The following is a 12,295-nucleotide window of genomic DNA, read 5'->3' as shown; positions in this document are numbered from 1 at the left end:
GGGAGACTCACTTGACCTACATCCCTGGTGTCTCCAGGGAGAGTGGGTTTAGGTGCCAGAGAGAGAACTAGGCCAGTACAGAGAGACGGTGGGTCTGTCAGAACCAGAGTCATCGTCACAGGACGAACAAACACATGCATAGCGCAAACTAAATGTTTTTGCAGTTTGCATGTTTTTTTTTTATTTTTGGAGTATATATATACATATACATATATACATTTATTTATTCAGTTCTGAATATATATATTCAGAACTGCCACTATAATGCCCCTTTTCACAAGATGTAATATAAGTCTCTGGTGTCTCCAGAATGTGTTCTGTGAAGTTTCAGCTCAAAATACCACCACAGATCATTTATTATAGCTTGTCAAATTTGCCCCTATTTGGGTGTGAGCAAAAACACGCCATTTTTGTGTGTGTCCCTTTAAATGCAAATGAGCTGCTGCTCCCGGCCCCTTTCCAGAAGAGGGCGGAGCTTTAACAGCTCAACAACAACAAAGCTGGAGAATCTCACACAGCCAAAATGAGGATTGTCAGTAACGGTGTTCAGCCTTACATTGTTCAAACCGGAGTCGACACTGATGGAGAGACTCAGGAAGAAGTTACAACTTTTAGAATGAAACTGGACGTTTCTGAATGGTTAGTGGATAAATTTATGTAGTTGCTGTGGAGTTGATTCAACTCATCCACTAGCATGTGCCGTCATGTTCATCTTTTGTGCAAATCCAGCATTTAACTGACCCTCGTTTGTGAAGCAGTCCGGCATAAAATGATTTGCGCAAATATATATCACTTTACCGACTTTCTTCGGCACATTTCCTTCATAAATGAAATTCAACCACGGTGTCCTCAGTGGCTCAGAAGCTGAGAGTCTATGGAGACTCTTATGTTCGTTGGTACATCCAATAATAGAACATTTGTAATGTGTTTTGGCACAGACATTGTATATCTCCAGCTGCTACAGCGAGTAATCAGAAATGGTGGACTGCTGTGGCTCATTCAGGGCGGTATCTATGCTAACAGGACAGTTTATTTAGTTTATTTAGTTTGTTATTTTAGGCTAGTACTTCAGCTTAAACTAAATGAAAATGTTGCTTGGCTAGTTGGGAAAAATGTATTTTGTTTCAGTTAATAGTTATTTTTTTAATTTAAATTTTTTTATTTAATTTTTTGCATTACAGTATTACATTTTTCAATGTGCTTCATTTTCTGTATACAAAATAAAATGTTTTTTTTCCTGTTTATTTTGTGGTGAAATATCACTGTCATTTTTGGTTTTAATCTGCTGTTTTCTCTGTTAATTATTACAAGGATGTGCTGAGCACAGTCTCATGAGGGAAGTGTTGCTGAGCTGCTGTTCATCTGTGCGTGACCAAACATCACTTTGGTTGTTATTTCTCTTTGGACAATGTTGTCAAGTCTCTGCGATCCTCAGATGTAATAACATTTTTGAATGACACAGATCGCAGAAGCTGCGACTAGAGTGATGTTTGCACAGATAAACACTGTCCTTATGAGTGTGTTGATCTGCTGTCCTAGTAAATGTGCAAGTTTGGGTAGTGACATGCACTGAAATAATTTTATGAGTGTACAAAATACTCCCAAGCCTGTGATGGTTTATATACTGAAAACATTAGTAATATTTTAACTTCTCATAGCTATAATAAGCAAAAATAATGTTCTCTATTTTTACCAAAGTGGTAGGGATTGTATTATAATCCTGCAGTGTTTACAAAAATGCTGTTGATAAGGTCTGTTCACACCAAGGACGATAACTGTAACTATAATGATAAAGATGTAGTTCTAAAAATCGTTCTAAATATAAAAGAATTCCACACCACAGCAATAACATTAACAGCACAGAGAAAAGAGATCATCGGAATCACTTTCAGAATTATTTTTTTCCAGCTGATGCATGATAAAAAACACTGACAGCCAATCAGAATCAATCCTGCTTTAAAGACCTTGAGCATTTTAAGAGGCAGGTGACAAAACAGCAGAATAAACAGAACAATATCATGTGCTGGTTTGGAAGCTAATAAAGTAATCATTATAGTTATCAGATCTTGGTGTGAACAGCCCTTATCAACAGAATTCTGGCCTTAATTGACCTTAAATCTTAAAACAGTAATGTTAGAGCTGAACGATTAATTCAGATTAAATTTGGATAAATTGAGAGTCATGAAAATCTAGACAGAGATCACGATTCTCCCATGATTCTGAACAGACAACTAAACAAAATAACATGTGATTTACTAGAGATTCTGACAAAATGTTAAAGGTCCCCTGGCATGAAAAGTTCATTTTATGAGGTTTTTTAACATTTTAGATACCCACCCAAAAGTCTATTTAAAATGTTTAATTACTCTGAATTATTTAAAAAAAATTGGGTTGAATGAATGATTCAATGACTCACTCATAAATACCTCAGTTGTTTCATTACTGGATGAATCAGCATTTTTTTGAACGAATCTCTTAAATGAATGATTCAGCGATACATATTTTAACAGTCACTTGTCGCCACCTACTGGTGTAACTATGTAATCGGTACAATTGTTATTTGAAGTACCAAATTAATTTCTAAAGGTGATTTGCTCTATTTTGATCGCTTCCGCAGACATCAGTGTTTATATCTGAACCAGGCCCGGCTCCACGGGGGGGCCAGGGTGGGCCTGGCCCACCCAATCAGAGGCTTGGCCCACCCTGGCCCCACACCACATAACAGCCAATCACAAAATTAGTGTGATATTCAATTCAGCTCCAGACCAAGCGGCAACCTCCCCCTTAGTAGTGCTGCTAAAATATATATTTTTTCTAAACATGTCTCTAAAATATGTTAAACCGTTCAATACTGCTTCTCTACAGTATCCATATGACAGCGAGTTCACGCGCATCGCAGCCTCCTGTCACTCACTCAGCGCAGCGGCAGGCCTCGAGACTCTCGTTCGGTCCGGTTGAAACGTTTTTGTTATGATAACAACTGATACGACAACTTTAGCATTCATTCATTCAGTGTTTCCCATTAATGACCCTGTGCGCCGCCACCGTTTCATAATGAACCGAAAATTTAAAACATAAATGGTCTCTACATTGTATTTTGCCAGTTAACTAAAATCGAAACCGTAATGGCTTTGTGCCTTAATAAAGCACCAAAATATATACAGTGATTAAGTATTTACTATTTAGTCTGTTTGTGCTGCGTGTTTTAAAGAGAAGTGCGCACTTTGCTCACACGATCAGCTGGCGATTTGGTGATCAAAATTAAAGCTCAAGGATTAGAAATTGGCTACAAACTAGTATTTTAATTTTCCTATACGTTGTGTAAAGTAGCCTAACCAATATATATATATATATATATATATATATATATATTAGATTGCATTTGTTACAATAGCCTATATGGATATTACTGTCATGTATGTATTATTATTTTATTGTTATAATTGTTTGGCATCCTAAAACACCTAAAACGATGTAGACTTTATATCACAACTAAAAAGATGTTTGAGCCCTCTTTAATGTCCAGGTACAAGTCAATGTTGTTTCTTTGGTCAATTTGCACACTGTACATGAGTTGAAGCTCTTAATTTTGAGCTTCCAAAGTGCACCAGATTGATGCATTTAACCTTAAAATGTACAAAATTTTCTTACGGGGGTGCATGCCCCCGGACCCCCCTAGAGGAGGTATTGGACAAAAGTTCTAATTTCGTACAGTATAAACAGCTCGTGCAAAAAAATTTAAATAATAAATGTTGCAAATATTATTTGTGTTATCTCACATTATATTTTGTAATGTAATTTTTCAAAATAGTATAATAGTTTATAACAATAACAAACAACCCTAACAATTGCCTTATCTATATCAATAGACATGTGAGATTAAAGCATTAAAGCCCCCCACCAATCCGACCGGCCCACCTGGAATATCATTTGGCCCACCTTTCATCTCATATCTGGAGCCGGGCCTGATCTGAACTACAAACTTTCATCCCAGTTTTTCTGTGATGATATCAATATTTGTAACACAGGAATAACAACACTGTGTGGTTGAAAAGACTGTTTGTGTATTCATACCTAAACATGACAACTGCTCTCTCTGGATCAGCGGCAGTGCAAACATAGATTTGACCACAGGCGAATCATTTAGGAATGAGATCATGTGGGTGTTTGAATCGAGATTGCGATCTTTTAACAATTAATCATGCGGCTTTAATGTATATATACAGTGGGTACGGAAAGTATTCGGACCCCCTTGAATTTTTCACTCTTTGTTATATTGCAGCCATTTGCTAAAATCATTTAAGTTCATTTTTTTCCCCTCATTAATGTACACACAGCACCCCATATTGACAGAAAAACACAGAATTGTTGACATTTTTGCAGATTTATTAAAAAAGAAAAACTGAAATATCACATGGTCCTAAGTATTCAGACCCTTTGCTCAGTATTTAGTAGAAGCACCCTTTTGATCTAATACAGCCATGAGTCTTTTTGGGAAAGATGCAACAAGTTTTTCACACCTGGATTTGGGGATCCTCTGCCATTCCTCCTTGCAGATCCTCTCCAGTTCTGTCAGGTTGGATGGTAAACGTTGGTGGACAGCCATTTTTAGGTCTCTCCAGAGATGCTCAATTTAAGGGTTTAAGTCAGGGCTCTGGCTGGGCCACTCAAGAACAGTCACAGAGTTGTAGTGAAACCACTCCTTCGTTATTTTAGCTGTATGCTTAGGGTCATTGTCTTGTTGGAAGGTAAACCTTCGGCCCAGTCTGAGGTCCTGAGCACTCTGGAGAAGGTTTTCGTCCAGGATATCCCTGTACTTGGCCGCATTCATCTTTCCCTCGATTGCAACCAGTGGTCCTGTCCCTGCAGCTGAAAAACACCCCCACAGCATGATGCTGCCACCACCATGCTTCACTGTTGGGACTGTATTGGACAGGTGATGAGCAGTGCCTGGTTTTCTCCACACATACCGCTTAGAATTAAGGCCAAAAAGTTCTATCTTGGTCTCATCAGACCAGAGAATCTTATTTCTCACCATCTTGGAGTCCTTCAGGTGTTTTTTAGCAAACTCCATGCGGGTTTTCATGTGTCTTGCACTGAGGAGTGGCTTCCGTCGGACCACTCTGCCATAAAGCCCCGACTGGTGGAGGGCTGCAGTGATGGTTGACTTTCTACCACTTTCTCCCATCTCCCGACTGCATCTCTGAAGCTCAGCCACAGTGATCTTTGGGTTCTTCTTTACCTCTCTCACCAAGGCTCTTCTCCCCCGATAGCTCAGTCTGGCCGGATGGCCAGCTCTAGGAAGGGTTCTGGTCGTCCCAAACGTCTTCCATTTAAGGATTATGGAGGCCACTGTGCTCTTAGGAACCTTAAGTGCAGCAGAATTTTTTGTTGTAACCTTGGCCAGATCTGTGCCTTGCCACAATTCTGTCTCTGAGCTCTTCAGGCAGTTCCTTTGACCTCATGATTCTCATTTGCTCTGACATGCACTGTGAGCTGTAAGGTCTTATATAGACAGGTGTGTGGCTTTCCTAATCAAGTCCAATCAGTTTAATCAAACACAGCTGGACTCAAATGAAGGTGTAGAAATATCTCAAGGATGATCAGAAGAAATGGACAGCACCTGAGTTAAATATATGAGTGTCACAGCAAAGGGTCTGAATACTTAGGACCATGTGATATTTCAGTTTTTCTTTTTTAATAAATCTGCAAAAAAGTCAACAATTCTGTGTTTTTCTGTCAATATGGGGTGCTGTGTGTACATTAATGAGGAAAAAAAAGGAACTTAAATGATTTTAGCAAATGGCTGCAATATAACAAAGAGTGAAAAATTTAAGGGGGTCTGAATACTTTCTGTACCCACTATATATATATATATATATATATATATATATATATGGAACAGTTCACTCCAAAATAAATACTCAGTCATGCAAATAAAAAATATACATGTAGGTATAAAGTAGTTGTCACCTTAGTTTTTTTTTAAGCATAGCCTTATCATCAAAATGAAGTAAAAATTGATTAAATTATTTTGATGAGCTAAAGTAATGGTTAAACATATGACTTTATTGTTATCATTTATCATTTTTACAGGGAGCCTCGTGTTTTCTTTTACACTCATTTATAAATGTCTGCTTTATCTGCTCTGTAATGTATGTGTTAGACCTCAGGCTGATGGGAGAAAAACTCTGGTGGAGAGAGACAGACTGGTGTCAGAATGAGTGAAGACGTGTACCTTCATCTCTTTCCAGCACTTCAGTTCAGTTTTGCTCAGAAAGCATCAGGAGGCGATTCATGATTTCTCTGGCCATATGAAAGTCACAGAAACCGTGATGAATAAAGATTGTAATTGATTCCATTGCGAAAAGCATTTTTCAGCCACAGGAAGCTCCTCCAGGGACTGTTTTGTGGGTTAAGTGAATTAACGTGGCTCTCTAGACTCATTTTGTCCCTGCGCTGGGTTGTCTGAGAGAAAACTCGAAATTAATTGAAAGATCCACAGGCGACTTTTCTGTTGCATTTATTCAGTTTATCTTTCAGTGGAGACAACTTCTCAAGGTGGAATCAAATACTACGAGAAAAATAAAAGGCAGACATTTCTTACATTAATCTCAGTCTTGTGTGCTGTATGGAAGTAGTTCACCTGAAAAGGGGAAGATTTTCAGAGAGTTGTGACAAGCTGTCATATCTGGCTTCAGAAGACTTGGAATATAGGTCAAATCTAATATGTTTAATGTTGCTTTATGGCCACGTACACATCCCAGCTAAATTCGGTTGTCAATTCAACTTTTAATCCCATTCGGTTATGTGACTAACATGTTTTTTTTGCTTATTTTTTCAACAGACAAAAACTGGACTTGCCCTTTTGTACGACGAACACACAAGTAACACCTACGACGTTCGCTTAAAGTTAACGAAAGAGCTGTTAATCATACAGAAGCAGGATGTGGTGTGCGTAAACGGTGGCGACTCCCACTTAAATGTAAGTACTGAGTCTTTGCCTTCGACTCGATCAATATTCAAACATACTCCGGTCATTTCATCATGGTTTGAAGTGGCACGCTTCTCTTCATCAGGCATCACAGTTGGCAGCAGATGACTGTGTTCTGTTACAAGTTTTCATTACATTTGACATGGCTGTCAGGAAGCACACGCCACTCGTTTGTTTTTAGGCATGAGATCATCATTCATAAATGACATCAGTGGCATCACGCTACGGCCGCTATTTTCAGAAATGATGCTGTCAGTACACAGTGAAAGTTATTAAATGTGTACAATACATGCTGGAGAATCCAATATAGTCATAATCAAGTGAGTTTCAGAGCATGTTTATAATCCTGCTTATATTTTTGGGTTTATAACTACACGTGACCTGTTCCGTCACTTTGACCCAGAAACACATTTTGAGTTTTAGGCACTAAAGTCAAAAGGAAAGTCTCGGCTTTCTAATCGTATAAATAAATATCTTTCCACTCTAAACTGAGGTTGTTTAAGTTTTGGCCATCATAAACCTTTATTGAGAAGTTGTTTGCGATCCTTTGCATGTTGTTTGACAGAATTAGTTGAGTGCTGTGAAGTGTTTTCCATCTGCATTGACTGACCTGTTCGTAAATATTAGTAAATCGCTACACTAAGGATAAACATTTACTGTTTGGATCTTGATAAAAAGTTTGAAGTTTGAAATTTGAAAACATTCGAAAAATTTTAAACATGTCAATAGTAAAATTTATGATCATTGCCTGATATCTTACCAAGCTTGTTTCTGCCACTAAATAAAAAAAAAATACAAAAGATAGTTGCGACTTCTAAAGTCAGAATTGCTCGTTATAAACACAATTACGACATATAAACTTGCAATTCTTTTTTTCTCACAATTCTGCCATTTTTCCCTCAGAATTGTGTTTATATCTCACAATTACTGACTTTATAACTAGCAGTTGCATATTATAAAGTCAGAGATATAGAGATATAAACACAATTCTAAGAAAAAAAGTTATTATATCTTTTTTATTTTTTATTAAGTGGTGGAAAACTTCCATATTTACCTGTATTTGAAAGTTGAGATATTTATTTATTTATGAAAATCAAGACTTTTAAAAAAAAAAAAAAAAAAAAAATCTAAACACATCAACAGTAAAATTAATTTTTATTGCCTGATGTTACCTGTTTGAAAGTTGAGATTATTTATTTATGAAAGTTGAGACTTTTTGTATTTTTTATTGTTATTTATTAATTATTAAACATCAATAGTAAAATGTATTCATTTATTGTCTGATATTACCTGTATTTAAAGGTGGAGATTTTGTGCCTTTTTAATGTTAGGCAATAAAACACATTGACGGTAAATTTCATTTATTTATTTATGAAAGCTGAGACTTTTTTGGGTGGAAAAAACAGTAAATACATCAACAGTAACATTTATTTTTATTCTCTGATATATTGCCTGTATTTGAAAGTTGTGAAAAAAAAAAGTTTATGAAATTTTTTTTGTCTTATTTAATGTTATTTTAAAAACACTAAACACACCAACAGTTAAATTTATTTATTTATTTATTACCTGATAATACCTGTATTTGGGATTTTTAAATTTGTTTTTAATGCTATAAAACAATAAAAACATTAACAGTCTGAATTTACGTATGTCTGTATTTACTGAACCTGTATAAAGCATTTTACATACAGGCTTCAAGTCAAGTGTTGCCATATGATCACTTCTTTAATTATTTTTGATCTAGTTGATGCTTTGAATATTTTACCAACTAAATTCCCCTTTTTTAAAGCACAGAACTGTTGTACTTCGAAGACAGGTGACTGGAGGTCTCGGTCTGAGTATCAAAGTAGGTCTTTTGCTTCTTTAATGTTGTTCATTCACTTTAAAGAGCTTGATTAAACATGCTCAGGTAGTGCACTCATGTCTCCACAGGCAAGATAATCATTGCACAATATCAGTCTTTTAGAGATCAAAGAGGAACCTGATTTTCTGATATATCAACTCTCATTAGTTTTACTGACAATAATCTTTGATGAGGCAATATTTGTACTTTTGAACAGTGTTGCTATTAGAAGGATGTGAGATGTAGAGGAGAATTTCCTTGATGGCTCTTCATGTATTTCAGGGGGGAGCAGAACATAAAGTGCCTGTGGTCATCTCGAAGATTTTCAAAGATCAAGTAGGTAAGATGACAAGAGTTCCTCCCATCCGCTGTAAAGCAGCTGTAGTCAGAGCGCTAGCTATAACCCGTAATATTTGTGCAGCACTTGTAAAAATGACTTTTTGAGAATATTTTTTAAGAATATGTTTTACAAGGGGGGGATACTCTTTCAGTTTTTCTACATCACATTTTTCATGTTTGATTCAGTGTGTTACTTAATTTACTTGGCTTTCAATTAAAATATGTAAACATTCTTAAATCAAGATACATTTACTTAAGAAGCAATTCTGACATTAAATCTTGTTTTTCTTTAAAAAGTTATCAATATTAACTGAGTTTAAGTGATTTGCTAAAATGAGAGCAATTATCTGCCATTGAGGTCAGAAAAATAAACTGAATTCAAAAGGAAAACAAATAAATTTTTCTTAGTCTACTGGTAGATATTTTTCCCTGTCTTAAAGGGGTCATGACATGATTTTTTTAAAATATATTTTAATGTTCCTTGAGGTTCACTTATAATGTTAAAGTTGCACAAAAACACAAATATATGTGCAGAAAAAGTGATTATTCTGGTGGAGCTGGTGCGGCTCCTTTAAGGCTTGACAGTAAATTACATTTATGATTGGCTAACATCACTGCATTGGAAACAGCATCAATGCCCTCTTGTGAGTTAGTGTTTTGAAAACATTATTCATATAAAACCATCATTAACAGACTAAGAATTATAAATCATATACTTGCAGTTTGTGATTCAACTGCTGTCAGATCCAGTACTAAGGCTGGGACAATACATCAATTCTCGATTCACGATACATTTATTCTGGATCGATTCTGAAATTTTCCGAATGTATCACGATTCTCTCTCGAATCAATTCTGATATTAGTTTTAACAACAGGCTAGTTTTTAACTACACTCTAATCCTGATGAAGAAGAGTGCTGGAGAGCGCTCATGTGTTCGGCTGAGTCATGTAAGTGGTTAAATATACTTCCACCTCAGCTCAGAATGCTTTTATGATGCAAGATTAATATAAACACAGCCCACTGCGAACACCCTTGTAATTCACTTCAAAATTTTCAAACTTTATAAATGATGTGATGATGTAGTCATATGGAGGCAGGCATATGCAAGTGTGTTTGCCTGTGTGACGTTACAGATCCCACAATATCAAAACAAGCCATTTTTTTGAGCTTTATTAAATAAATGATTTTTATATATTGAGGAGGATGTTTTAAAAGGGACCTATAACTTCCCTTTTCACAAGATGTAATATAAGTCTCTGGTGTCTGTGTCTGTGTGAAGTTTCAGCTCAAAATACCCCACAGATCATTTATTATAGAGCTTGTCAAATTTGCCCCTATTTGTGTGTGAGCAAAAACACGCTGTTTTTGTGTGTGTGTCCCTTTAAATGCAAATGAGCTGCTGCTCCCCGCCCCCTTTCCAGAAGAGGGCGGAGCTTTAACAGCTCAACAACAACAAAGCTGGAGAATCTCACACAGCCAAAATGAGGATTGTCAGTAACGGTGTTCAGCCTTACATTGTTCAAACCGGAGTCGACACTGATGGAGAGACTCAGGAAGAAGTTACAACTTTTAGAATGAAACCGGACATTTCTGAATGGTTAGTGGATACATTTATGTAGTTGCTGTGGAGTTGATTCAACTCATCCACTAGCATGTGTCGTCATGTTCATCTTTTGTGTTGAATTGACCCTCGTTTGTGAAGCAGTCCGGCGTAAAATGACGGCATGACAACAACACTCTACTACAACAACTCATCCTCTTCTCTAAAGCAGCCCAACATGGCCACACACCCTTTGTTGCGTGTTCTCAGGGGCGGGGTTTATGTAAATTTTAGGGTTAGTGATGTCACTAACCCGGGAAGAAGCTTGTTGTAGTCCTGACCAGCCGTTTGTTGTAGTCCTTAAACAGCAAATTCTTTAAAAGAGAATATCTCCCTTTGCATTGAACTTTGAGCGTCGTAACTTTGCAGATGTTGTTTATGATCAAACAGCAACTAAAGTTAAAAAAGTCAAATCATAATCAACTACACCTTTAAGCAACAGGATGTTTTAATTGTACAAACTCTCTTTTATCAAAGGATCAAGGTGAATTTGATTTCTCATGTCATGACACTCACACTTTTTTCATAAAACAAGTCTTAAAGGTGCCCTAGAATTAAAAATTGAATTTACCTGGGAATAGTTAAATAACAAGAGTTCAGTACATGGAAATGACATACACTGAGTCTCAAACTCCATTGTTTCCTCCTTCTTATGTAAATCTCATTTGTTTAAAAGACCTCCGAAGAACAGGCGAATCTCAACATAACACTGACTGTTACGTAACAGTCGGGATCATTAATATGTACGCCCCCAATATTTGCATATGCCAGCCCATGATCGAGGCATTAGACAAGGGCAGCCAGTATTAACCTCTGGATCTGTGCACAGCTGAATCATCAGACTAGGTAAGCAAGCAAGAACAATAGTGAAAAATGCCAGATGGAGCAATAATAACTGACATGATCCATGATATCATGATATTTTTAGTGATATTTGTAAATTGTCTTTCTAAATGTTTCGTTAGCATGTTGCTAATGTACTGTTAAATGTGTTTAAAGTTACCATCGTTTCTTACTGTATTCACGGAGACAAGACTGTTGTTATTTTCATTTTTTAAACACTTGCAGTCTGTATAATTCATAAACACAACTTCATTCTTTATAAATCTCTCCAACAGTGTAGCATTAGCCGTTAGCCACGGAGCACCATCAAACTCATTCAGAATCAAATAAATACTGTACTTACGCGATTAGACATGCTGCATGACGAACACTTTGTAAAGATCCATTTTGAGGGTTATATTAGCTGTGTGAACTTTGTTTATGCTGTTTAAGGCAAGCGCGAGCTCTTGGGGCGTGGAGCACGAGATTTAAAGGGGCCGCAGCCTGAATCGGCTCATTTATAATGATAGGCAGTTAAAAAAATTAATAAAAAAAAAACTATGGGGTATTTTGAACTGAAACTTCACAGACACATTCAGGGGACACTTAAGACTTATATTACATCTTTTGAAAACATGTTCTTCGGGAACCTTTAATATCTCAGTTCATTTTGCTTCTCAAGTAAATCTTGCATTA

At 36.6% G+C, this 12,295-nt stretch overlaps 1 protein-coding gene across 1 annotated transcript in view; it reads left to right on the top strand.

Moving 5' to 3' along the window:
• The window catches only part of sntg2 (syntrophin, gamma 2), a 103,382-nt gene that overhangs the window by 18,438 nt on the left and 72,649 nt on the right, over positions 1-12,295 (top strand). The window contains exons 2-4 of the mRNA XM_048192215.1: positions 6,848-6,985; positions 8,784-8,840; positions 9,120-9,177. Of these exons, the coding sequence (XP_048048172.1) occupies positions 6,848-6,985; positions 8,784-8,840; positions 9,120-9,177 (253 nt within the window). The remainder of the gene's footprint in view (positions 1-6,847; positions 6,986-8,783; positions 8,841-9,119; positions 9,178-12,295) is intronic.

Source organism: Megalobrama amblycephala, linkage group LG5, assembly GCF_018812025.1.
Source record: "Megalobrama amblycephala isolate DHTTF-2021 linkage group LG5, ASM1881202v1, whole genome shotgun sequence".
In the NCBI taxonomy this organism is placed as follows: Eukaryota; Metazoa; Chordata; class Actinopteri; order Cypriniformes; family Xenocyprididae; genus Megalobrama; species Megalobrama amblycephala.
Note: the sequence above shows the minus strand (reverse complement) of the source record. Positions and strands in the feature narration are given on the sequence as shown.